Source organism: Danio rerio, chromosome 3 (genome assembly GCF_049306965.1).
Source record: "Danio rerio strain Tuebingen ecotype United States chromosome 3, GRCz12tu, whole genome shotgun sequence".
In the NCBI taxonomy this organism is placed as follows: domain Eukaryota; kingdom Metazoa; phylum Chordata; class Actinopteri; order Cypriniformes; family Danionidae; genus Danio; species Danio rerio.
Genome location: NC_133178.1, coordinates 10,027,430 through 10,054,308, shown reverse-complemented (window position 1 = coordinate 10,054,308; position 26,879 = coordinate 10,027,430). Strand labels below are relative to the sequence as shown.

General features: G+C 37.0%; 1 protein-coding gene across 4 annotated transcripts in view; it reads left to right on the top strand.

Moving 5' to 3' along the window:
• crebbpb (CREB binding protein b) overlaps nucleotides 1–24,746 on the top strand; it is an 85,430-nt gene extending 60,684 nt beyond the window's left edge. Inside the window, 22 exon segments of one of the 4 annotated variants that reach the window (NM_001365186.1) lie at nucleotides 2,139–2,307; nucleotides 2,388–2,450; nucleotides 5,154–5,278; nucleotides 6,821–7,003; nucleotides 8,756–9,085; nucleotides 9,184–9,357; nucleotides 12,156–12,333; nucleotides 12,907–13,025; nucleotides 13,119–13,358; nucleotides 16,509–16,597; nucleotides 18,693–18,806; nucleotides 18,900–18,956; nucleotides 19,049–19,126; nucleotides 19,216–19,283; nucleotides 19,376–19,526; nucleotides 19,655–19,801; nucleotides 19,907–20,020; nucleotides 20,230–20,395; nucleotides 20,488–20,655; nucleotides 20,737–20,898; nucleotides 21,009–21,290; nucleotides 21,468–24,746. In NM_001365186.1, coding sequence (NP_001352115.1) covers nucleotides 2,139–2,307; nucleotides 2,388–2,450; nucleotides 5,154–5,278; nucleotides 6,821–7,003; nucleotides 8,756–9,085; nucleotides 9,184–9,357; nucleotides 12,156–12,333; nucleotides 12,907–13,025; nucleotides 13,119–13,358; nucleotides 16,509–16,597; nucleotides 18,693–18,806; nucleotides 18,900–18,956; nucleotides 19,049–19,126; nucleotides 19,216–19,283; nucleotides 19,376–19,526; nucleotides 19,655–19,801; nucleotides 19,907–20,020; nucleotides 20,230–20,395; nucleotides 20,488–20,655; nucleotides 20,737–20,898; nucleotides 21,009–21,290; nucleotides 21,468–23,768 — 5,478 coding nt within the window. In that variant the 3' untranslated portion in view covers nucleotides 23,769–24,746. 4 annotated transcript variants of the gene reach the window in all.
• The last annotated feature ends 2,133 nt before the right edge of the window (nucleotides 24,747–26,879 follow it).

Below are 26,879 nucleotides of genomic sequence, written 5' to 3'. Positions count from 1 at the left end.
AAATAGCATGGGCAAATGTTTGTTTGACAAGTGATTGGAGGACGAAAAGTATCGGGGTGCCTGAAGAAAACAGCCAGTAATCATGAAGGGAGGTGTGCTTTATGTAAAAAGACGATACAACTGGGGACAAGGGGCCACAAAGCGCTCGATTCACACATGAAAGCAGAGAAGCACAACAAGTATGTGTCGTCGCAGGCAAGTAGTTTGCCCATAAGTATGTTCTCATCGAGCACTTCGACCTCTCAGCCTTCCTCAAGGCTGTCCACTTCAAGCAATGCCTTCAGCAGCTTTGCGAATGTAGCTACACTTAAGGCCGAAATACTGTGGGTATTTCAAACCATAAGCCGCCGCCACCACTCGTACACCTCAAATGAGGACATCCATCTAGTTTTTCAAGCAATGTTCCCTGACTAAAGTACGTTTACATGTGGAAGGGACGAAACAGCATATTTAGCACGATTTGATGTTGCCCCATACTTAAAGAAGGAACTAATTTCACGGGCAAACAAGGATGCTTTCATCATAATGTTCGATGAGTCCATGAACGCAGCAACGAAAACTAAACAGTTGGACTTGCACGTCAGGCATTGGTCAACTGACGAAACCAGCACCGTTGTAAGGTCAATCAGCACTTGGTATAAAAGTTTTCGTGTCCCTTTGATCTGTCTTGAGCGTGGCTCCGGGGTGGCACAATTTTCCTGTTTTTTATTTTTATTTTTTTTAGGTAAAGTCTTAAATTTTCATTTAAGAGGACTTAAAAAGGTCTTAAAAGTTTCCTGTTAAAAAATGTGCAGATACCCTGTCTTACACAGCAACACACCTCAAGCTTTCTGCACGTTTTTAGACGTGATATGTGAACGGCCATGTAAAGGGTTATAATAATCTATTTAAATTTGCCCATTTGAATTATGGTTGCCTGTTTGTCTTTTTCCAGTTCCAAAATTGCGAGAGTTTTTTTTTTTTTTACCCATTTTTTGCTGTTATGCTTCAAAATCCATTGCATGTAAAGGGATAAACTATTTATTTTACACCTTAATTTGTACATTTGTATATACAAATGCTATTAAACCAGGCTGAAATTATGTTTAAGCATTATTTGAATGAATATTTTAAAAGGTGCTTATCCAAAGATTTACACAGTATTGAGTCTTTCTGAAGTGATCTGCTAGCTTGTTTACACAAAACTCTGCTACGTCTGACGAGAGGACGGCCAATTGTGTGCATGTCAGTCGAAACATTCCCTTTGACAAATAATCCACATTTGTGTATATTTCTAAGCTTTTTGATTGGTTTTATTCACCATGTTTGGTAAAGATGTGAACTACACTGGTCTCACGGTTCGGTTACGATTATCATGCATGGATTCGGTTTAATTTGATAACTCTGTGCATTGGGCGATGCTTTCCATACAGTTTTAGATTTTACTTCACAGCACAGCAATTCTATTAAAATGTTTAAATATATTTAAAAACTATTTGTAATTAGGGATGCAACGTAACGCTTTAATCCATCACGGTTAATTAATCGTAAAGGCCTTTCAACGCCGTGTTTCTACACGTGAGAAACTACAGCAACTAAACAAAGTTATGCTAACTGTGTGCTATTTTGCACAATCAGACTAATAACAACACACACTGGACTGACTATGACATTATTTTCAATGGAGGGACGTGCACACTACGCAACGTGCTCACGCTTTTGCGGCGCACTAGTTGAGATTGGGGCTTTTGTGATCGCGGGAACTGCAAACGACTGAAGTTTGAGGTAGAAGCAATGAAAAGTGCTTTTATTAATAATAAAAAAATAATAATAATTCACATTATTGGCCTGTATGTTAAAATAGAACAGTGCAACTTCCGACTAATTTCGACAGATCAGGTTAGATATGGACTTTAAAAAATAATTTTTAAAGCGTTTAAAGTGGCATTTATCTCAGTCCAACTTAAATACGAAAGTTTGTGTAATTTTGCTGTACTGCTAAAAAACAACAACATCTATCCTGCTGTGACATTTAGATGAGCCTTTTCTTTCAATAACAAAATAAATGCTTTACATATTGACCACTGTGGAAAAGCTTGACATCTGATCGTGGCATCATGCAATTCAGCACTCAAACAAAATCTCCTTCTTGTGTTCAGGATGAGTATTATCACTTTCTGGCTGAGAAGATCTATAAGATCCAGAAGGAGCTGGAGGAGAAGAGAAAGTCCAGGCTGTCGAAGCCGCAGATGGGCGCTCAGGGTCCTCAGCAGCCTGGCCTTCCTCAGCCTAACCCTATGGGGCCTGCACAAGCCATCCGGCCACCAAGTTAGTAGCCGTTCAGTATTTATTGCTGACTGTTGTTTCTAAATAGATGTAGCTGCTCAAAATATGCCTCATTTCCTCAGATGGACCTGTCTCCATGTCCAATGTGCCAAATCAGTTGATGGCCCGGATGCAGGTTCCTCAAGGTATGTGTGTGTTTTCTTGTTGTACACTGATTCATAATGAAGTTTTAGGTTTACATGGTAAAATTTGGGATTGGTACGATTTTTGAAAGACGTCCCTTATGATATTGATGAAAACAAAGTAATATTGAGTATTATTAGAGTTAAAAGTGTCTTTTTGAATTCATTCTGTTGATGAAATACTGAATTTTCAGCATCATTACTACATTATTCACCATCACATGATCCTGCAGAAATCATCAATTATATATTTTTGTTATTATTATCAAAGTAAAAAAGTTATTATCTATTATCAAATATTATTATAAGTTATTATCTATTATCAAAATAAAAATGTTATTATCTGATGACAACATTGCCTTTACAGATGCTTTAGAGACCATTTGTAAAATATTCTTGCCAATAGTATTTATTTATCCCTCTAAAAAAGCTATTGACTGCAAAACATTGCTTACTTTATATGTGTTCTTAACCACTTTTGTTGTTGTAGACTAAATTGGAAATGTAGCACACATTTCTGGTCATTTGCGCACACTTCATCTTTCTAATAATCTCTGGAAGGGCAGAGTTTTTACATTGTTTTACATTGAAAACGTTTAGTTTATGTATTAAAGTTTGAGTCTGGTAAGATTTAAAAGTCCCTTTTGATAAAAATAATGTAATATTGAGCATTAATATATTTAAAGATGTTTATTTTGTTGATGAAATGCAGAGTTTTCACTGTCACACGATCCTGCAGAAATCATCAATTATTTGATTTGATGCTCCAGAATATTTTTTCTTTATTATATTATATTGTTATATTATATTATATTATACTATGATATATTATACTATACTATACTATACTATGATAAATTTTATTATACTATATTATATTATAAATATATTATATTATACTATATATTATTTTATTATAATATATTATATTATAGTATGATATATTATACTATACTATGATGTATTATATTATATTATAAATATATTATATTACATTATATTATACTATGATATGATATATTTTATTATACTATATTATATAATATTTTATTATAAATATATTATATTACACTATATTATAATATATAGTATTATATTACATTATACTATATTATATTTATACTATATTATGTTATACTATATAATATTTTATTATATTATATTATGATATATTATACTATATTATATTGTATTATATTATATTATACTATATTTTATTGTATTATATTATATTTAAAATTGAAATATATGGTAACAACATTGCTTTTACAGATACTTTTGGTCAATTTAAAAACATTCCTGCTAAATAGTAGCTATTTTTCACCCTAAAAGACCTATTGACTGCAAAACATTGCTTATATTTTTCAACATGTCTGTAATTTCTTGACTTTATTTTTTTTTTTACCACATTTTGTTGATGTAGATGTTCATTCTGCAATATTTTGCTCATATTATGGCATTAAAACATCAATAAATAGTCAGCATTGTTGCATTTGTTTGTATTTAAGTAAACATTAAAAACAAAATTGCCCTCTATTACAAATCTAACACATATTTCTGGTCATTTGCACACACTTTCCTACAATCAGTGTTGTTTTTATTTATATATATTTTTTGTACAATGAATGATAAAGAAACAGTTCTGATTGTACATTATATATTGAGTATTTACTATAAGTGTTACCATCAATATAACCAATGTTGCTGATATGGCATTTAAACATAAATAAATAAATAGTCGGCATTTTTGGGATTTTCCTCGCATTAAAGGGAACATTAAAAACAAAATTGCCCTTTATTACAAATACAACACATATTTCCTGTCATTTGCACATACCATGTTATCTGTGTATTTTTTGTACAACGAATGATTAAGAAACTGTTATGATTGTAAATTAAACATTGAGTATTTAAAATTAAAATTTTTGCACTCGCCTCAGGTGGTTTTAGGGAGATTCATTTGCAGAATAAACCCTTTCGCAGAGGAAGCCACATGACTCTGTTATGCTTGCTTTGTTTACAGTTGGTTGCTAGGCTACCAATACTACAGCGAGCCACTCTAACAACTTGATAGAAACAAAAAAATGAAGTTATTTAAGTTTAACTGAAAAAAAAAAATCTGTTTATTTAATTTGCATCAACTCTTATTGAAATATGATGTTGTTATTGAAGTTATTAGTATGTTATATGTTTTTATCTATATTAATCTTGCCATGAAATAGCCATATATTGCTGATGTGTAAATAAATAAACAAACAAACAAATATATTGAGTATTTACTAAAGTGTTGCCATCAGTATAGCCAATGCTGCTGATTTGGCATTAAAGCATGAATGAATAAATAAATTAATGAATAAAATAAATAGTTCACATTGTTGGGATTTTGTTCGTATTAAAGTGAACATTAAAACAAAATTGCCCTTTATTACAAATACAACACATTTCGGGTCATTTGCACACGTCTAATACTCTCTGGACTTTTAGAAATTTAGCTTAAGTTGAACACAAATGTTGGTCGTCCTTAATGTAACGGTTACTGCAATACAGAAAGTAGGTTGTGGTTGCAGTTTCATGTTGACTCGGGAAGAATGAAAGCGGTCAGGCTGGTCCTACCGGAAACGCAGGAATCGCTCAAAAGCTTTAATCTCCAATTGAACATTAAAGCTCGTTGCCTTTTTAACGTGTTTTTTCCATCATGTTCGGCAGGGATGGGCCAGTTCAACCCCGTGACCATGCAGAATGTGCAGATGTCCCAGTCGCAGGTGGGAGCTCCTCGGGCTGCATCACCTATGACCCACAACCCTCAGATGGGCATGGGGAACGTTCCACCGGTGAGCTTTTCTCCGCAGTCAGATAAAACTAGTCAACATCTGAAACAAATCCAGAAAACTACCGATTTCCACAGATCTCAGTGTTATGTATTTTTCTTTTTCTTTTTTTATAACCTGTTTTAACACATTTTAATCTGTTTTTAATCATTTCTATTCCTTGTTTTTTTATTTTATTTATGAAGCTAAGAAAAATGTTCATTTTAGTAGAAAATTAACATATGACACTTTTTTTTGCATTTGAACTCTTGTATTTTATGTTTGGTTTATTCTTGTTTACACATTGGTTGCACTTTGAGTATGAAATGTGCTATATAAATAACCTTGCCTGGTATTTATTTGGTACAATTAAGTCAACGTGAGGGAAAACTGATTTTGCATTGATGTTGGAAAACTATATTCATTTTTTAACAAAAGCACAGCAACAAAAACAAACTTGGCTTTCTTTTTTTACAATAACATAATTTTTTAAGTGACCTGTTGTGAACAAATTTTCATAACTGGTTATTCACACTTTATTAAAGTCATCTGCTTGCATTATTTATTTAAACTTACATTATAAATAATCATTTAATAGTTTTGGTGGGAAAGTGCATTACCCATGATTTTTAAGTCTCTGTTAATCAGAGAATCATGACAAGCAAATTTTGCTGTTTCAGTTATAATTGTAAATTATATATAAAATATTTATTACACATGTTGCCATCAATATAGCCTATACTGCTGATATGGCATTAGAACATACACAAATAAAAAAATGAAAAAACATAATATAAACAAAAGTATAACATAATCATACATAAATTAATTAATAAATAACTATATATATATATATATATATATATATATATATATATATATATATATATATATATATTACATAAACATAAATAATAAATAAATAAATTGATATAACATAGTATAAACATAAAAATGTAACATGAACAAATAAATTTATTAATTAATAAATAATCAATAAATACATATAACATATTATAAACATAAAAATAAAAAAATTAATGAATAATTAAATAAATGCATAGAAAATAGACTTAGCGTAACATAATATAAACATAAAAGTATAATATAATCATAAATAAATAAATACATAAAATATGAATATATAAATAGATTTAACATAATATAAAAAATAACATAAACCTAAATAATTAAATAAATAAATAACGAATAAATAAATGGATATAACATAATATAAACATAAAAATATAACATAAACAAATAAATAAATAATGGATAAACAAATATAACATATTATAAAAAACAATATTACATAAACATAAACAAATAAATGAATAAATGTAACGATATAAATAAAAATATGATAGATAGATAGATAGATAGATAGATAGATAGATAGATAGATAGATAGATAGATAGATAGATAGATAGATAGATAGATAGATAGATAGATAGATAGATAGATAGATAGATAGATAGATAGATAGATAGATTCATTCATTCATTCATTCATTCATTCATTCATTCTTGGACTCAATTACAGCTTCTTTGTTTTTTTTTTTGCAGATGGTTATGTCTCCTTCCAGAATGCCGCAAGCTCAAGCCATGATGGGAGGACATGCTAATAACATGGTGGGCCAGACACCCAACCAGAACCAGTTCATGAACCAGACACCGTTCCCAGCCTCGGCCGGGGGCATGAATGTGAATGTAAACCTGGCCCAGCAGTCAGGACAGACTGTCCAACAGGTAAGGAGTCACAAACTTCGGGCTTTCTTTTGGCGTAGTGCTACCAGTGTGTCAAAACATTTTAGTGCTGATAACACTGTGCAGTAGTGCCCATTTACTTTTTTTATTTTAATTTTTTTTTTATATATATTTTCCCCATTCATTTTGTACATAGGGGCAGATTTGTGTGTGTTCAGCATCAGTTAAGACAATGTTAGCACCTGTTTGCTTTAATTGTGGGAAAACTAAATAATTTTGAGCTGTTAGCTTATTTCAGCTTCCGGGTTTAAAATGATTTTTGGGGCGGGATCAAAATCGGCGCAAAACTGCAAGTGCAAAGATGAAGCATCAGTTTCTCATTATTCATAGCGGAGTTTTCTTATCTTATGAGAAGAGCCGGCTTCTTAATTATTCATGACTGCGCATGTAAAGTCTGCGGGATGGAATTTTCAGGTAACTGTTTGCCACATCTAGCACGAGAGCTTCTGTTTAATCCTTCATATCCACTTGTTAAGTGGTGACGTGTTTGTGACGTATGTAATACTGTTTCCGGGTCCAAGCCGCCATTCAATTGAGTGGAGAAATCATTCGTTTATGATCACTTTTTATTCCTATCACACATTAAAGTTACTTTTACATAAAGTCATAGTGTACACAACAATCTCTGGGCTTGCTACATAACAAATACCAACATTTTAACAATTTATAAAAAAATAATCACTTTCTGGCCATTGGATATTAGGCATGGACATATATACTGCGATCGTGACTTTCGAAAGTATTAAATCGCTTTGTAAACGTTTATCATTACCATTTCATGAATCTCCCCATACAGTTGAATAGAGCGCTTGGACCCGGAAGCCGCTCCGCCGACGTCACACTTAACAAGCGGAAAATTGCCAGATGCTGTCCGCTGGGCAAGTGGCAGCTATATGTCAAATTTAACACCACGTACACCATGGCAAACGGGCTTGCACTGAGTAAATTAATATCGCTACTCATGAAAAGACCGGTATTGCTATTAACATGACGTATGCAATATCAGTTCCCACCCGTGAGAACAGCATAGTTAGCTGTTCTCAGACACTAGCAGACACTAGTTCACTTTATTTTAATGATAAAATGGGATTTATTTGAAGAGTAAATAGTACAGTAAGCTATAATACCTAATCAAGTTTTTACCTATTTTCTATCACAGTTACAATTCTGCTTGCCAGAATGGCCAATAATTATTTGCTAGAAATGGCAACAGCCATGGGAAAGGAGAAAAGTTTTTGTAAAACTTTGGGAAAAACTCTGAGGGATAAGTTTGTTAAAACAAAAAAGAGGCCCCCAAAAACATCTTCAATGATAATGATTATCTTTTTATTCGTCTGATTTTACTTTCTGTTTTTTTGGACCGACCCCTGTCATTTAAAAAAATATATCTCAATGGTGAATGTGTCAAGTATAAAAGCCTTAATCTGTTTCGTCAGGGGTGCATTTAACCTGACTTTACTACTGTTCAATTTAAATAACTTTATTTTACCCCTAATTTTGTGCTTTTACATTTTCTCTCGCGTGTTTTTGATATTGCGATATAGGTCTTAAATTTAATACTTAATGATCTTTAAAAGGTCTTAAATTTGACATTATGATATCTGCAGAGACGCTGCTTTAATAATCAGTTCTTCTATGGGTAAAATGAATGGGATTTGTCCTTCCTCTTCTAAATGTATCCGCAGTAGTTTGGCTGTATCTGAGTGGCTCTGCGCTCCGTCTCTCCCCCTCTAGCAGCAGCAGCAGAACGCTAACCTGACCCTGAACGCTGTGGGCTCTCTGGGCCCGCCGTCCGCCCTGTGCTCCACCCCTCCTCCGCCCTCCGCCTCCACCCCGTCAGCCGCTGCCAGCCTGCAGTCACTCCAGACCCAGCCCTCCACGCCAGCCTCCGTCGGGGGCCACGTCACGCCCACCCACATCCCCAGCGGCCTGCCCCGTCCTCCCTCTGTCCTGGGCTCCTCCCCTGCCCCGTCCCAGCCGCACACACCCTTGCAGTCCCAGCCTGAGCCCCCCATGCAGATGCAGCAGCCCACCTCTGTGCAAGCGCAGCAGCCAAGCACTCCGGTGAGGATCGCCAGCAGAAACAGCTTTGAGGTTGTTATGCGATGATGCTTTTTAACTTATCTGCTGTGTGTTTGTGTGTGTGTGTGTGTGTGTGTTAGCTCTCTCAGATGGCTCCCAGTGTTGATAATAGAGTCCCCACGCCTGCTTCTGTGGCTGAGACACACTCCCAGCAGGCCTTGCCTGACTATCCTGCTGCCGAGCCCAAAATCGAGCATCAAGAAGACGAGCAGGAAGTGGAGTCTGGGAAAAAACGGCCCGATATTAAGATGGAGGTGTGTGTGACGGGGCTGAAGTGAAATTTACAGTCAGCCTACAAATGGTTTAGGAGTTCCTGACCTTATTTTGAATGCATTATATCAGTGTTTCTCAACCACGTTCCTTGAGGACCACAAGCACTGCATGTTTTGGATGTCTCCCTTGTCTGTCTGTGAATCAGGTGTGTTTGGTTAAGGAGACTGGAAAATGTGCAGAGCTGGTGCTCCTCTAGGAACATGGTTGAGAAACACTGTATTTGCAATGTATGTATTTAGTTTATGATTTTATTATGGTTACTTTTTCCAAATGTTATTATTTATAATTGAATTATTATTTTTTAAACATAATTTTTATTAATAGAACTAATTAAGAAACCATATTAGACCTCTTTAAAATATAATTATTTCATTACTTTTTTGTTTATTAGGAATTTATTATGATTACTTATTCCAAATTGTATTATTTCTAATAGGTTTATTATTTTTATTTATAATTATTATAGTAAATAACAAGAAATCTTATTCGAAAGTATTACATTACCTCTTTAAAATGAATTTATTAGATTTTTTTGTTTTGTTTATTATGATTATTTATTCCAAATTGTTTCTAATGGAGTTATTATTTTTTTATTTGTTAAATTATAATTAATATAACTTGATACTTAAACACTAATTTGAAAGTGTTACATTACCCCTTTGAAATATATTTGTTTTATTTTGTTTTTGTTTGTGATAATTATTTTATTGAGATTTCTTATTCTAAATGTCATTATTTCTAATTGAATTATTATTTTTTTATTCATAATTATATTCAATATTAATATAACAAAATAATAAGAAACTTAGGTTGATAGTATTACAGTACCCCTTTAAAATGTTTATTTTATTTTTGTTTATTATGATTTTTTTAAGATTACTTATTCCAAATTGAATTATTTCTAATTAAATTATAATTTTTATTCATAATTATTATTATTACTATAACTAAATAATAAGAAACCTTATTTAAAAACATGACATTACCCCATTAAAATGTAATGATTTTATGCTATTTTTGTTTAGGATTATGATTTTAATATGATTGATTATTCCAAATTGTATTATTTCAAATGGATTTTAATTTTTTAGTCATAATTATTATTAATATGACTACATAATAAGAAACCTTATTTAACAGTATTGCTGTACCCCTTTAAAATGTATTTATTTTATTTCATTTTTGTTTATTATGATTTTTTATGATTACTTTGATACCAAATTGTTATCATTTCTAATTGAATTGTTATTTTGAATTAATTAATAATAATATAAATAAGAAAGCTTATTTGAAAATGTCACATTGGCTCTTTAAAATGTAATTATTTTATGCTATTTTAGTTTGATTGTTTTTATTATGATTTTTCAAAATTTGTGTTATGTCTAATTAAATTATTATTTTTATTGATATTATTCATATAACTAACTTCATAATTGTTTTAAAAATGTTTTATTGCAGAAAATAGCAAAAATAAAAAATGTATCAACCAATTAACACAACTCAACAAAGAATGAATGACTTCATATGAACAAGATAATTAATGTAAAAAATCAGCTTTCACAATCAAAAATTGCTTATCCTTTTTTATCTATATATATTTGTTTTCTGTATCATCTCTTATTAAAATATGTCGTTGTTTTTGTCATATAATGTTTTTATGTATATTGATCTTGCCATGAAATAGCCATAAGTTTGGTAATTAATAAGCAAATAATCCAAAAACGGCAATATAAAAAATATATATATTTCAAACAGTAAGTATAAATGATAGTTTATTGTTGTTACTGCATTTTGATTTAAAAAGCCTCCTATTCTCACCAAGGCTGCATTTCTTTGAAGTAAAAGAAATTATCAAGCCTAAATACCATACTATGTTTGAATGATACTTTAGGTTGTCTATTATATATATATATATATATATATATATATATATATATATATATATATATATATATATATATATATATATATATATATATATATATATATATATATATTTTTTTTTTTTTATTCATTTATTTATTTTTTATTATTATTATTGGGTTTTTGTAATACTGCCTTTTTAGCTTTTTAAGAAAATTTTAGCGTACTAATGAAAATTAGTACATTAATTATAAAGGTAAAAATTAATTTAAAATTATAAAGGTATTAAAACAATGGCAAATTAATAGCAAGTGGTGTTGTCACGATACTGAAATTCGGTAACAATCTGTACTGAAGTTATATAAACGTTCATTTCCCGCTAACTTTTGAGCCTGTTCTTAAACAGCGGTGATTCATGTGCCATAGTGTTCATGTGCTCAACAGAAATGACTGTGATTGCCCGTGAACGTCATCAGTTCAGTGAACTCACCACTGTTTACTGAGTGTAACCACAGATACAGGGACACTGGAGTGTTTTAAAGATGCAAAGATAAGCTGGTCTTTTTATAAGCTGACATAAGAGCGGTCCGGTGATGAATCGACTGACCTTCACGGCTCAATGTTAGTGGGAAATGGATCTTTTTAAAATTCCAGTACTGATTGTTTTCAAATTCCAGTGACGTGACAACTCTAATAACAGGTGATACAAGTTATATGGATCAGATTTATATCAGCTTCCTTCAGAACTCCTCATCAATAATATGTAAACTTTTTTTATATATATTGTCATCATGTCGACTTGTACATGGGATATGATTTGAAAAAGTAACTTAAATGCCTTTTTTTTGTGCTAAATTTCAACTCACGGATGCTTTCAAAACCACACCAACTAACTGTGATCCTTATCATTCATTAGGATGAAGATGTCAAGCCTCCACAGGTGAAGGAGCAGCCGGAGACTGTAGAGCCCAAACAGGAACCGATGGAGACTGAGGACAAGAAACCGGAGACAAAGACTGAGCCGAAAGAAGAAGAAGTGTCCAGTACTAACAGCTCCACTCCAGCCAACCAGTCTGCTCAGTCACGAAAGAAAAGTAAAAGCTTAACCCTGAACTACATTTAACAGTATACAGTGGGGGAAATAAGTATTGAACACGTCCTGTTTTTTTTCCAGGGAATAATATTTCTAAAGGAGCTGTTGACATGGGTTTGAGCATTTGCTTGGGTGTGTTTTAGATCATTGTCTTGCTGAAATGTCCACTCTGGGTTCATCTTCATCATCCTGCTAATGTAGAGGTTGTACTGAAGCAGCTGATATTCATTAACACTGAGGAAGGGCGGAGGGATGCTGAAGAACTAAGAGATTTCAGCTGCTGTCTGGGCTTTCCATGTCTTTCTACACCTTCCTTTATTCATGTGTTCAATACATTTTCTCTGCGTCATTTCGTTTTATTATGCGTAACGTCATTTTGTTAACGAATTAATATTGTTTTCTTTGCATATATGTGGATTTCTTTGGTTGTTACAAATATCTGGTGATAATTCAAAGTCAACAGCACCTTTAGAATTATGTTTTTTAAGAAAAATGGTGACGTGTACAATACTTTTTTCCCCCACTGTATGTATAGATGACTTGATTAGCCATTTAACATCACAATTTGTTGCAGTTTTCAAACCGGAGGAGCTCAGACAAGCGCTAATGCCTACCTTGGAAGCTCTGTATCGCCAGGACCCAGAATCCTTGCCATTTCGCCAGCCAGTCGACCCAAATTTACTGGGCATCCCGGTAAATTCCACCACCTATATATCATTCAGCTAATATTTTGTGGATCTCTTTTTCAAAATAATGAAATGTATTAAATCGGTCTTGCTTTTTCAGGACTATTTTGACATTGTGAAGAACCCGATTGACCTTTCCACCATTAAGAGGAAGTTGGACACCGGGCAGTACCAGGAGCCCTGGCAGTACGTGGACGACATCTGGCTGATGTTCAACAACGCCTGGCTATACAACCGCAAAACATCGCGAGTATACAAGTACTGCTCTAAGCTGGCTGAGGTGTTTGAGCAGGAGATCGACCCGGTCATGCAGGGTCTGGGATACTGCTGTGGACGCAAGGTAAGATTCTCCATACAGGATAAAGTGGGTTAGCTTATAGCTGAAATGCTTCAAAATGAGCTCAAACACCTTGCTATCGAACTGTTTAGCGTTAAAGGGGACCTATTATGCAAACATTAATTTTCTAGGTGGTTTAAACACAGTCGTGTGGCAAAAAGTGTGTAAATATAAAAAAATATATATTATTAATTAATGAATTGTATTTTTTTTATAATCACACTCGATAAAAAAAAAGTTTGCCGAAACGCTTTGATTGACATTTGATTGTACATGTCATTAGAGGCTGAAGCCCCACCCATTATCGATGATCCCTCCCTCATTAGCATAGAACTAGTTTTGAATCAGACACTATGATGACACACGGGCATCTTTAGCTCCGCCCTCTTTTATAAAGAGCATAATCTCATTTGAATTTAAAGCAACAGTCACCAAAACAGCACAATTAGAATCAAAGCCTGAAAGGGTCAGTTTCAAAGAGTTATAAAACGTCATCTGTGCGGTATTTTTAGCTGAAAATTGACACTCTAGGGACATCGGAGACTTATTTTACATTTAAAAAGTGGCATAATGGGACTCTTAAGTTCATTAGTATTGTTTTTAAAGTAAAACTGTTCAAATGCATTTGGTAATTTGCAATAAAGATAACAATACATTGTAAATATTAGATTTGGGTGATATACCTACTGTATTTTGTGTGGCAACTAATAAGAATGATTTTTAGTACATGCTCTATTCAGTTAATATATAATTTAAATTGGCTATCTGAAAGTAATTATAATAATTTTTTAATTTACTCTTGTTTAAAACAAAACATTGGAGCATTCAAACAGTTAATTTTATAACAAATTTAAAAGAAATAAAACTTAAATAAAAATAAAACCACACTTGGCTTGATGTTCTTCATTATTACATTTTGAATAAACTGCAAAAGCATTTTGTTGTTTTTTAAATGCTTGTTTTTTTTTTAAAATAATTGAGGTAACAACATAAATATATGTAACATTTAAATGCTGATGTGCAACTCATAAAAATATGTTAGTTTGTCTTAAGCCCTGTTCAGATCACACGATTTTATTGTCTGTTCCGAAAGTCACGAATGTCAGATTTTTTTTTACATTTATTTATTAATTTTTTTTCCCTTTCTTGATAAAATCTTCACTTGTCTTGGGTAACAAATATGCCAGACTACACGTTTCTTCACAATCAATTACCCCTTGATGTCTACAACAAGCATTATTTCCCAAAGCAGTCACAAGTGTTGCTAGAACAATATTTATTATCTCAATTATTTTATTTTTTTTATCTTATGATGCTTGCAGACAACTAGGCCTTATAATTTAAGTGCAGTCATTAGAACATGGATAGGATCAAACTTATGATTCTTTTTTTAATATTAAGATATTTTCTTTGAAAACTAAATGTATGTTTTCCTGCCATGGGTTTCTTATTAAACACCCTCGCCTGAACTTGCCGCGAGTGAGACGGGAAAATGAAAGCAAATAAGCAGCAGCAAGGAAAAATCAGATGTTCAAGACAAAATCTTTTAAATAATGACATATTAAAAATTAACTAAAATATAATTCGTATATTTTTCTTGGAAAATATATCTTTTTGAAACTAATTTCGTTTGCTATGTTTTTTATCTTGATTTTAATGTATCTTTTGTTGCTCAGTTATCTATAAACAAGAATAAAGAATGACATTTAAGGTGAAGCTCTTCAAAACAAGTCCGCTATATGCACCAAAACACAAATTGTTGTGAGATTTGTGTTGCTTTGTTAAATAAAATAATAATCGAGCCTGAATAAAATGAAAGTGAAATATTCAGTTTCAGAGAAGCTTATATTAAACTGTTTTCACTATTAATGACAAATTTGAATAAGCAGGAAATGCTTTTGCAATGTATTAACAGCACTGAACATGTTCCCAGATTACCTTGAAAGAACAAATCCTGTTGGAATGATGAGAGAACTCAGAAACTCCTTGTTAGAATATAGATGTCTGCATATTTGTGCCAGTCTGTCAAATAAAATTGCTTTAACACCTTAATATTTAAGAAAATGTAGCTAAAGTTTGCACAACCAATGATTGATCTCATCCACGTATTGATGGATTTGATTTAGAAATAAAGATCAATTGAATAGAATCGACCCATGACCCACCCATAACTGAGATATTATGTGCTCTTATTGCACAGTGTCATCCACATGATGGAACTCATCATGAAGAATGAGAAAAAGTTCAGTGTGTCCGTGGAGTCTTAAAAAGTATTAAAAATTTATGAATCTATGGCCTTTAAAATGTGTTAAAGTCTTAGTCGCGTTTTTACAAGGTCTTAAGTTTTGTTCTGTTTGTTAATCATATCCTCCTAATATAAGCATCGACATTCTTGATCCACGTGTTTTGTTTGGGCCGGGGCACATTTGGTCAAGCTCCTTCGTCAGCATGATGTCACGTAATTTGAGACAAACGCAGGAAGGTGATGTGACGCTCTCCACATGTAGTGAAACTATAGAGCGAAACTGGCAACAAAATGGTAGGTTTGCGTACTTCTGGTTGACGAAAGACGAGTTTAAATAGTGGCTGAAGCCTGTCGCTGAAAGCAACCGCGTAATTTATTCTTTGTTTTTTCCAAGCTTATCTGAGTTCTGTTGCATGGTTGTGCTCCATTGATTTATTTAACCACAACTGTTTACTAAGTTAAAGGATACTGATTAGAACTTGTGGCGATGAGGTCTTAAAATATGATGAGAAGGTCTTTAAAAAGTCTTAAAAAGGTATTGAAATTACCTTTAGGATTCCTGCATATACCCTGAAATTAAACATGCTAGACTTTCTGCGATGGTGTCGTGAGGCATCGCATGCATGGTATCGGTTGTTGTGAACTATGCCACATTACTCAAGAAGAAACGATTGAATCTTGTGTCACGACGCCCATTTGTCATTTACGAATCCCCATGACACCCTACGTCAAAGAAATCGTGCCAAAATTGTGCAATCTGACTGGGGCTTGAGTATATTTTAGGAAAAATTTACATTTTCTTAACATAACATAATAAATAAACTAAAAGTGTGAAAGTACTTCTATTAATATTCAGTAATATGGCAATATTTGTATTTAACAGAATTGCTTTTTCTTTGTCTTCACAGTATGAGTTTTCACCTCAGACGCTTTGCTGCTATGGCAAACAGCTCTGTACAATCTCCCGGGACGGCACATATTACAGCTACCAAAACAGGTAACCAACAGCATGATCAGTGGTGTGAGAAATGGAGAAGAATGAGTTACTAATGGGACGATGATGCACAGAGATCAGGCTTGTGATGTTGAGCACTCAATTGACTTCATGTTGTTTACACCTTATAAACAGAGTCATAAAACGAGTTCAAAGGTTGTATTTTTTGCTTATGTGTGAATCAGCCGCTTTGGGATTTGAATCTTTAATGTACAAGCCTAGATTTGTACCCGCAGGGCTGCTTTTCCTTTTAGTGTGTTTGTAAATACTGAAAACATTATCAGAAATCATAATATTAAGAAATAATAATCAAAATATTGGTAGCCTGGAGAAGTTCTGATGCATCACTTTTCCATAAACTGACATCACATTGTCTGTTTTTGTCTGTTGTGTGTTTATACTTTCATCTTAAAGCCCCAGTATATTCACAGAAAAGTTGTTTTTGTTCTTAATTCAATAACTTTAGTTGGGATTTAGCATCCCAACACTGCCCAAATTGTGGAGAGCTGCATTTAGATAAAAGATGGGGTGTATGTTTTCTTACTAACAACAACAGAAATGATTACATTGATTAAACATCTGTTAAAGGGTCTTTTCACCCAAAAATGAAAGTTCTGCAATCATTTACTCATCCACCACTTGTGTTTAGTTCAACACAATTGAAGACAAGCTGAAGAATGTTGGAAAGCAGCAGCCATTGACATCCATTGTTAGCCATGGATGTCAATAGCTGCTGCTTTTCAACATTCTGATATAGGGCTGGGCCATAAAAACCGTATCGTGTTTATTGACTGAACACCGTTTTGTTCGAACCCAAAGGTTTGGTTGGAAGTTTTGGTATGAATTCCTATAGTTTTATTAAAATGTGGCTGCTGAGCACACGTCTTGGAAGAAATGGCTGCATTTACACCAGACGCAGATGAATGGTCAAGCGTCAGTCATTTACATGTTAAGTCAATGCGAAGACGCAAGTAGACATCCTTCAACGCTATTAAACACGTTGAACTGTTGTCCGATGAACTGTTGTTTGGTGTCGGCAAGAGGATTTCCCCTCTGGACACCAACAGCAAGCACTATGTCATATTCACACCCCTATAAGAGCAAGCTCAACACTCAACTCGCGCCGCTTCATTCGTGCAAATCACGTCATTCACGCCACCTCATTCTCACAAATGAAGTGACGCGAGTTAAGCGTTTCGCTCGAATCGCTTAAGTTGGAAAATCTGTACTTAAGCGTACATTCGCACCACGTAAACCAATTAGGAGCTTGCTCTTGTAGGGGCATGATTGTGACGTAGTGCCTGTTGTTGGTGTCCCGAGGGGAAATCCTCCTGCCGACAACAGCTCGTCAAACACAGTTCGGCTCAGTCTGAAGTACCCCTGAAAGCCTCCATCATCTAGGTATAGTTTCTGGAGGAGTTGATGAACTCACAGAGCTGGATGCACCTCTGAAATCAGGTTTTAGTGGTCTCAAATATGACCACGAACGAATTTACGTTGTTTATCAGTCTTTTTAAAGCACAGCTACTCTCTCAATAAAACCCATGTTAGCTAGCTAGAGTCACCAGGCAGACAGAAGCCCTGCCCATGACCCGAATACTTGGCTATTGTGAAGTAAATTTGTTGCACAAATGAAGCAAGTAAACTCAAAATGTTTTGCTTCCATTTACGTGCGAATATCGTGATTTATCTGCACGTTCCGCTTTTGGTGTGAACACAGCATTTGGGTGTGAGCAGGGCTAACACATCCATGGAGGCAACTTAGCCTAGGGTGGCAGAATAGTGAGGGTGGCCTCTGCGTTTTTCCACTCCCAACCCACCTCTTTCACCAAGTCAACCCCACTCCGGTCTACACTTTTGTCATCGAAACTTTTCAGAGGATTATAAACTGCTGCTCAAGTGAATGCTTACAAGATAATAAGTGTTGCTATTTAAAATTTTTATTATTATTATTTATATGTCATTCATTTGTGAGTTTTAATGTTATCCTGTGCTCTGCCCTGGCCCGTCAGTTATGTGTCATGCTTTGTTCTGCGCTCTCATTCTGCGTTGTGTGCTTTAACTCCAGTTCACCCAAATCTGGTCTTGTTGCCTGCAGGTATCACTTCTGCGAGAAGTGCTTCAATGAGATTCAGGGCGACAGTGTCACTCTGGGGGACGACCCGACCCAGTCGCAGACGTATGTATCATCTGCTGCCCAGAAGTCTTTGAGGTTTTTCTTGCTAAGCTGCAGTTTTTTTATCCTAAAAATTGAGCTGTAAATGTGTGAAGATGTAGGATTCATCTTGCGCATCTCTTTTTGCAGTATGATATCAAAGGAGCAGTTTGAGAAGAAGAAAAACGACACGTTGGACTCTGAACCGTAAGTCCTGCCATTTTGATTTTCATCAAATACATTGTATAGAATGGAGAAGACATAAACATAAATGTTTTCCTCTTTCTGAATTTGTTCAGCTTTGTTGAATGTAAAGACTGTGGCCGGAAGATGCATCAAATCTGCGTACTACATTATGACGTCATCTGGCCATCAGGGTGAGAATCTTTACCCCATATCCTCCTATAGTTTAGCATAGCAAGACATGATCTCTACAAATGCTGCTCGTCTCTTCCTTTTTTAACAGTTTCATCTGTGACAACTGCCTGAAGAAGTCAGGAAAATCAAGAAAGGAGAACAAGTTTTCTGCTAAAAGTGAGTGCTTTTCAAGCGTCTTTCTGCATTTCTCTCCAAAAGTCTGAAAGTCTACTGCAACTCGATGTCACCCTCTGTGTGTTTATGATCAGAATTACAGTGCACGAGGCTGGGCTCATACATTGAGGACCGAGTGAATAAGTACTTGAAGAGGCAGAATCACCCAGAGGCCGGAGAGGTGTTCGTACGGGTGGTCGCCAGCTCTGATAAGACCGTTGAGGTCAAACCTGGCATGAAATCGAGGTAACCTCACAGATTGTACATATGAATCCGGTGCTGGATTTGTAGTTCTTCTGATAAAGCTGTTCACAAATGATTGGCGTGTACCTAAAATGTGAGGATTTCGCTGATTTGGCATCATTTCTGCACAGGTTTGTTGACTCAGGAGAGATGTCGGAAAGCTTTCCCTACAGAACCAAAGCACTTTTTGCATTTGAGGAGATTGATGGAGTGGATGTGTGTTTCTTCGGCATGCACGTCCAGGAATATGGATCTGATTGTCCCTTTCCTAACACCAGGTAACGTGAAGTTACTGATCATTTAAGGGGAAACGATGAGTAATGAGCAGGCTGAATTTACTTATTTTGTCCTCTTTTTTTTTTTTCCCCTTTAAAACTTTCCAGGCGGGTATACATATCATATCTTGACAGTATTCACTTCTTTAAACCTCGATTGCTAAGAACTGCGGTTTACCATGAAATCCTCATCGGCTATTTGGAGTATGTTAAGAAACTTGGGTAAGTAAATAACCTATATCGTTAACCATAATTTGGATCATGTCGGGTTTTTTCTTTGGTGTAGCTACATCACAGATTATAATGACCTCTTTGAATGACATTCATAAGCAGTCTATCCAACTAAATGGAGACAAAGAAAGTCCTCACCATAACCATCGAGTAACTCAAGGAGTATATGTGCTGATTCATTTGATTTTTCCCATCTACAGATATGTGACTGGTCATATCTGGGCCTGTCCACCTAGTGAAGGTGATGACTACATTTTCCACTGTCACCCTCCTGATCAGAAGATTCCCAAGCCTAAAAGACTCCAAGAGTGGTACCGCAAAATGCTCGACAAAGCCTTTGCAGAAAGAATCATTCACGACTACAAGGTATGCCAGCGCTAAATAGGTTTCATTCATAATGATTTAACATCACACTATCGCAGTAATGATTCACAAACGGACTCACTTGCGTTATGCAGGACATATTTAAGCAGGCCACGGAGGACCGACTTACAAGTGCCTACGAGCTGCCCTATTTCGAGGGTGATTTTTGGCCCAATGTTCTGGAGGAAAGCATCAAAGAGCTGGAGCAGGAGGAGGAGGAGAGGAAGAAGGAGGAGAATACAGCCTCCTCTGAGACAACAGAGGTTAGTCAGAGAGCCAAATAGTGTGAATGAGTCTTTAGCGTAGTCTGTGGCCATTTATTTAAATGTCTGTCTTATCCGCAGGGAGCCCAAGCTGACAGCAAGAACGCCAAAAAGAAGAACAATAAAAAGACCAACAAAAATAAAAGCAGTGTGAGCCGCGCCAACAAAAAGAAACCTGGGATGCCGAATGTAGCTAATGATCTGTCCCAGAAGCTATATGCAACGATGGAGAAGCACAAAGAGGTTGGACATGAATCATCGACTATTTGTTTTGTACCTGAACATCTGAATCGCTCAGAATTTTAACGAGGGCTATGTATTGACTGGAACTTCTCTTGCTTCCTAAAATCCAGGTCTTCTTCGTGATCCACCTGCATGCTGGTCCAGTGGTCAATACCCTGCCTCCGATCATGGACCCTGACCCTCTGTTGACCTGCGATCTGATGGACGGCCGCGATGCCTTCCTGACCCTGGCCAGGGACAAGCACTGGGAATTCAGCTCTCTTCGCCGCTGCAAATGGAGCACTATGTGTATGCTAGTGGAGCTGCACAATCAGGGCCAAGACCGATTTGTGTACACTTGCAACGAATGCAAGCACCATGTAGAGACACGCTGGCATTGCACCGTTTGCGAGGTTAGTATCTGTTTTGTGGGTTTGACGGCACAATTGTGAGTTACTGTTGCCATAGCTTGCTCAGCGATAGGTTTTTAGTACAAATGATTGTCACTGTATGGTTATCTTAAGTTCAGGGTCAGTTTTATGTGCTATTATTGTCCAGAAAACTGTATTAATTCTTTTGCCTTCTTTCAGGACTTTGATCTATGCATTAACTGCTACAACTCCAAGGGTCATGAGCACCAAATGGTTAAGTGGGGTTTGGGTCTGGACGACGACAGCAACAACCAGGGCGGCGAGGCCAACAAGAGCCCACAGGAGAGTCGACGCCTCAGCATCCAGCGCTGCATCCAGTCCTTGGTGCATGCCTGTCAGTGCCGCAATGCCAACTGCTCTCTACCATCTTGTCAGAAGATGAAGAGAGTGGTTCAGCACACCAAGGGCTGCAAGCGCAAGACAAACGGAGGCTGCCCTGTTTGCAAGCAACTCATTGCGTTGTGCTGCTACCATGCCAAGCACTGCCAGGAGAACAAGTGTCCTGTACCCTTCTGTCTCAATATCAAGCACAAGCTGCGGCAGCAGCAGATTCAGCAGCGACTGCAGCAGGCGCAAATGATGCGGCGGCGTATGGCACTCATGCAGGGCAGAGGAATGCCTCCGAGCTTGCCCTCCCCAACTACCTCAGGAGGTCCCGGGACGCCCAACTCTCAGCAGTTGCAGCAGCCTAATACTCCTCAGACCTCGCAGGCATTAGCCAACCAGCCCCAGCAGACGCATCCGAATGTGGCTGCAATGGTGCAAGCCTTCCCTAACCAACCCCCTACACCAGGGTCGCAAGGTAAACCAGGGCCGCAGTCCTCTCCTTTGCCCCAACAGCAGTCTCCACTACCCATACCGCCCCAACAACAGCCGCAGCCCTCTCCGCAACAGCAGGCTTTAAAGGTTGCAAAACAAATAGAGATGATGACCAAAGTTAAGCAGCAGCAGCAGCAGCAGCAGCAACAACAACAACAACAACAACAGCAGCAGCAGCAGCAGCAACAACAGCAGCAGCAGCAAGACTACAGAATGAGCATGAATGGCATGCCAATGAACCAGCCTCGCATGATGACTTCCATGCAGATGATGGGCCCTCGTGGTCCGCAGATGGTTCAGAACATGCAGCAGGGTCAGTGGGCACCTGGGATGGCAATGCAAAACCCACAGGGGCCTCCTCCACAGCAGGTGCCCCAGCAGCAGATGGCCATGGCGCAACAGCAGTCTCAGGTAGCGCAGACGCCCCAACAGGCGCAAATGATTCAGCGCGCCCTGATGCAGCAGCAGCAGCAACAGCAGCAGCAACCGCGTCAAATTCAGGCCGTCATGCCTCCCCAGCAGGTGCAACCCCAGGCCCCGCAGCAACAAGGCATGCAGCAAAGAGGTGTAACCAGCAACATTACTCCCGGAGCGCTGCAGGACCTGCTGCGAACATTAAAATCACCAAGTTCCCCTCAGCAGCAACAGCAGGTTCTTAACATCCTCAAGTCAAACCCACATCTCATGGCTGCGTTCATCAAACAGCGGACGGCAAAATACCAGGCCAATCAACCACAGCAGCAGCAGAACCCGCAGGCCATGCTCGCTAGTCAGCAGGGAATGCAGAACATGGCTGCAATGCAACCCGGTTCCGTCCAGAGACCTGTTATGCCCCCTCAGCAGCAGCCGCAGCCTCAGCCTGCTGCAACCCAAGCTATGGCTGCCCTCGGATCCCAGGGACAAATGATGAACGCTGCACATAATGGAAATCAGCAGCTGTTCCGCCGGCAGTTATTGCGTCAGATGCAGCAGCAGCAGCAGCATCAACAACAACAGGGAGCCATGCCTCCTGGTCAGGGGAGATTCCCGCAACCCCAAGGAGCAGCAAGTTATTCGCAAATCCGCGTGCAGCAGCAGATGGCCATGCAGGGTGGCGCAGGACCGATGGGCCAGATGCCGCCTATGGCTCAGATGGGCCAGCCTGGCATGGGCTTGGATGCCCAGCAGCAGCAGAATTTGATGCAGCAGCGCATGCTGCAGCAGCAGCAACAACAGCAGCAGCAGATGATGAAGCAGCAAATGGGCTCGCCGGCACAAGCCGCTTCCATGAGTCCCCAACCCCACATGCTTGGGGGACAGCCGCAGGGAGCTCACATGCCCGGACAGGCCATGGCCAATGCGCTGGGTAACCAAGTGAGGTCGCCTGCGCCTGTGCAATCACCCCGTCCCCCGTCCCAACAACCGCCACATTCCAGCCCGTCTCCACGCATGCAGCCCCAGCCTTCGCCCCTACACCCCGGATCCTCCCATCCCAGCCTGGCAGGACCCATGCCGGGCCCAATGGACCAGGCGCACATGTGCACGGCTGAACAGAGTGCAATGCTTCCGCAGCTGAACACACCAAACCGTGGAGGGCTCACCAACGACTTGAATATGGACACCACGGGAGACACGTTAGAGAAGTTTGTGGAGGGATTGTAGCATTAAGAGACTTCATTCTTTGAGCAGAGAGATGTGCTGTGTACACAGGAATTAGAGAAGGTGGCGAAAATGATGAACTATAAAAGGTTTACACAACCAATGGACTGCTTTTTTCTTCCTTGTTGGAGGGGTTGAAATTACTGTTTAACGAGCAGAATCACAAAGGGTTTGTTTGTGGGGGAGGGGTTGTCGGACTGGCAGATATTCAGTCCTGGTCTTTGAGTTACATTTTTAATTGTTTTGTTTTTTTCGGGGAGGGGGTTATTTTGAGCTTATGGACTTTTTAAATGGAATTTCTCAAGGCAAAAGATTTGATTTTATTATTGAAGACTTTCGTTTTGTATGTTTGCAAACTGAAATGCATTTTTTTTGTGAGTGTGTGTGCGTGTTTAGGGACTGTAAGATACTTGGTGTGGAATTAGGATCAAGCTCAATCCTCATTCCTGTCTGATGCGTATTCACATTAGCAGATTCGGAAAAGGACGCGCCGCCTTTTTCTCTCCAAACTGTGGAGTTTGTACAGAGGACCTGTATTCATTTGTACAGAAAGGAGCTTGGCTACTGCACACACGCACACACACACGAACACGCGAGCAAATGGTAAAGTTGCTCTTATTTTTCAAGGTGCCCAAATGCGTTAATTTATTGGCCTGGATTCAGTAGTTGTCTCTTAAGATGTAGGAAAGATGTTCCTGTTTTCTCGTTTGATCTCTAAAACATCAATGATGTCCCCTCCACCTCGCGTATGAGGCCGGAGCTTCGTCTGACTGCTGATTTGTTCAAAGAGTTCTTCAGTCAACCTCTTTTTCTTTTCTCCTCATGAAACTTGAAGGTGAACGATTCTTTAATGTAAATCATGCAGCTTGATGACATACTGTAAATAAAAGGAAAAAAGATTGAGATCGCTGTATAAACTGATTAAGAACTCGTTTCGTACTTATATACCATATTGTTAAATAAACTGTGTGCAACAGATAACGACGTTTCAGGTCGCTTTGTTTTGCTTAATCGCAGCATTCGAAATTTACATTGGCTTTATGGATTGATATTTAAACTGTGTGTATAACCATTTTCTGTCCAATTACGGGCTGTACAGGACTGTTCTGTAGTTGAGCAGCATCATTATGGTGGCTTGAGAAAGCTAACATACTGTCATACTACATAAACTTAATATTCCGTCATCTTCTATTTTAAGAATGCATCTCCTCCTAGACCATTCATACTACAAGTACCTAACTAACTCCGAACTAAACTGAATTAAGTTGCTATATCTTCTCCAACTGATCCGACTTATGGTTTTCTGAAAACTGGCCCGGAAAATTCTGAAAAGTCCCATTGACTAAACAATTTTGTGACCTCGTAACTTTACACCAGACTGTTATACAGACTTACATTTGGGCTCGTTTAACTCAGACTAGCTAACTGCCAATTACTGATGACCTTTCAACTTACTAGCCACACCCTAGCAACCATATACGGCACACTAGCGACTGTCTCTTAGACTTTCATTGTAAAAACTGTCATTGACTTCACATTAGACATACTAACAACATAGCAAGTCATACTAACAATACACTGTTCCATACTAGAAACATACTAACAGCATACCAATTCATACTAGAAACATACCAGACCATACTAGAAACATACAACATACCAATTCATACTAGAAACATAACAACAAACCAATGCATACTAGAAACATACTAATGACATACATACCAATTCCTACGAAAAAACATATTAACAACACACCAATTCATACAAGAAAAATACCAAAAACATACTAGAAACATACTAAGGACATACTAACATGCCAACCCATACTAGAAACACACCAGACCATACTAGAAACATACAACATACCAATTCATACTAGAAACGTAATAGCAACAAACCAATGCATACTAGAAACATACTAATGACATACATACCAATTCCTACGAGAAACATGCTAACAACACACCAATTCATACAAGAAAAATACCAAAACATACTAGAAACATACTAAGGACATACTAACATGCCAACCCATACTAGAAACATACCAAACCATACAAGAAACATACTAACAACTTACCAATTCATACTAGAAACATACTAACATACCAATTCATACTAGAAACATACTAAGGACATACTAACTTGCCAATCCATACTAACAAAATACCAACATAGCAAACCATACTAGAAACATCCAAATCCATACAAGAAACATTCCAATCTATACTAGAAACATATTAACGACATACCAATTCATACTTGAAACATACTTATGATATACTAACATGCCAATCCATACTACAAACATACAAATCCATATTAGAAACATGCTTTTATGTATTTTTCTCTCTATGCCAACTGTTTCAAAATTCTTAAAACTACTTTAATTATTTAAACTTTAAAGCTACAAACTTTCAGACTAGGCTTTCTCCAGCCACCATAACGTTTGTCTACGAACTTTACTTTTCTAGTTTTATATATTATCAAATCTACAATTGAGCATTCTGAATGGACTTTAAAGGTAAGATTGAAGATTTTAAGGTAAGATTTTTCGCCTTATTTGCCACATTTGACTATATAATTCACAGTTAAATGGTAATACGGAAGTGTTTGTGCAAAAAAGAAATGTTTGTATGGGCACACACAAGTGGTGTTTTACTGAATGTACTAAAATTAACTTGTTTACCACCTTCACTGCAATTCAAAAGTGTTGTTGCTTTTTTCATAAGGTTTGAAATAATAATTGTGTTTCGGATGAGACGATAAACCGAGATCCCGACTCTCTGTGGCTGTAAAAAATTCCAGGATGTCCTTCAAAAAAAAAAAAAAAAAAAAAAGTAGAGGTTTAACCCTGGCATTCAAATTTGCCCACTGGCCTCTGTCCATCATGGCCTCCTAACCATCCCCATACCATAATTGGCTTCATCACTCTGTATACCAATGTAGTGCACTGGTGGTGGATGAGGAGATTCCCTCAAAAATGTGTAAAGCGATTCGAGTGTCCAGAAAAGCGCTATATAAATGTAAGGAATTGTTGTGTAATTAATTAGATGTAATTACATGATTTTCCCCTCACCAAACTCACTAGAGTATTGATCTGACTTTCAA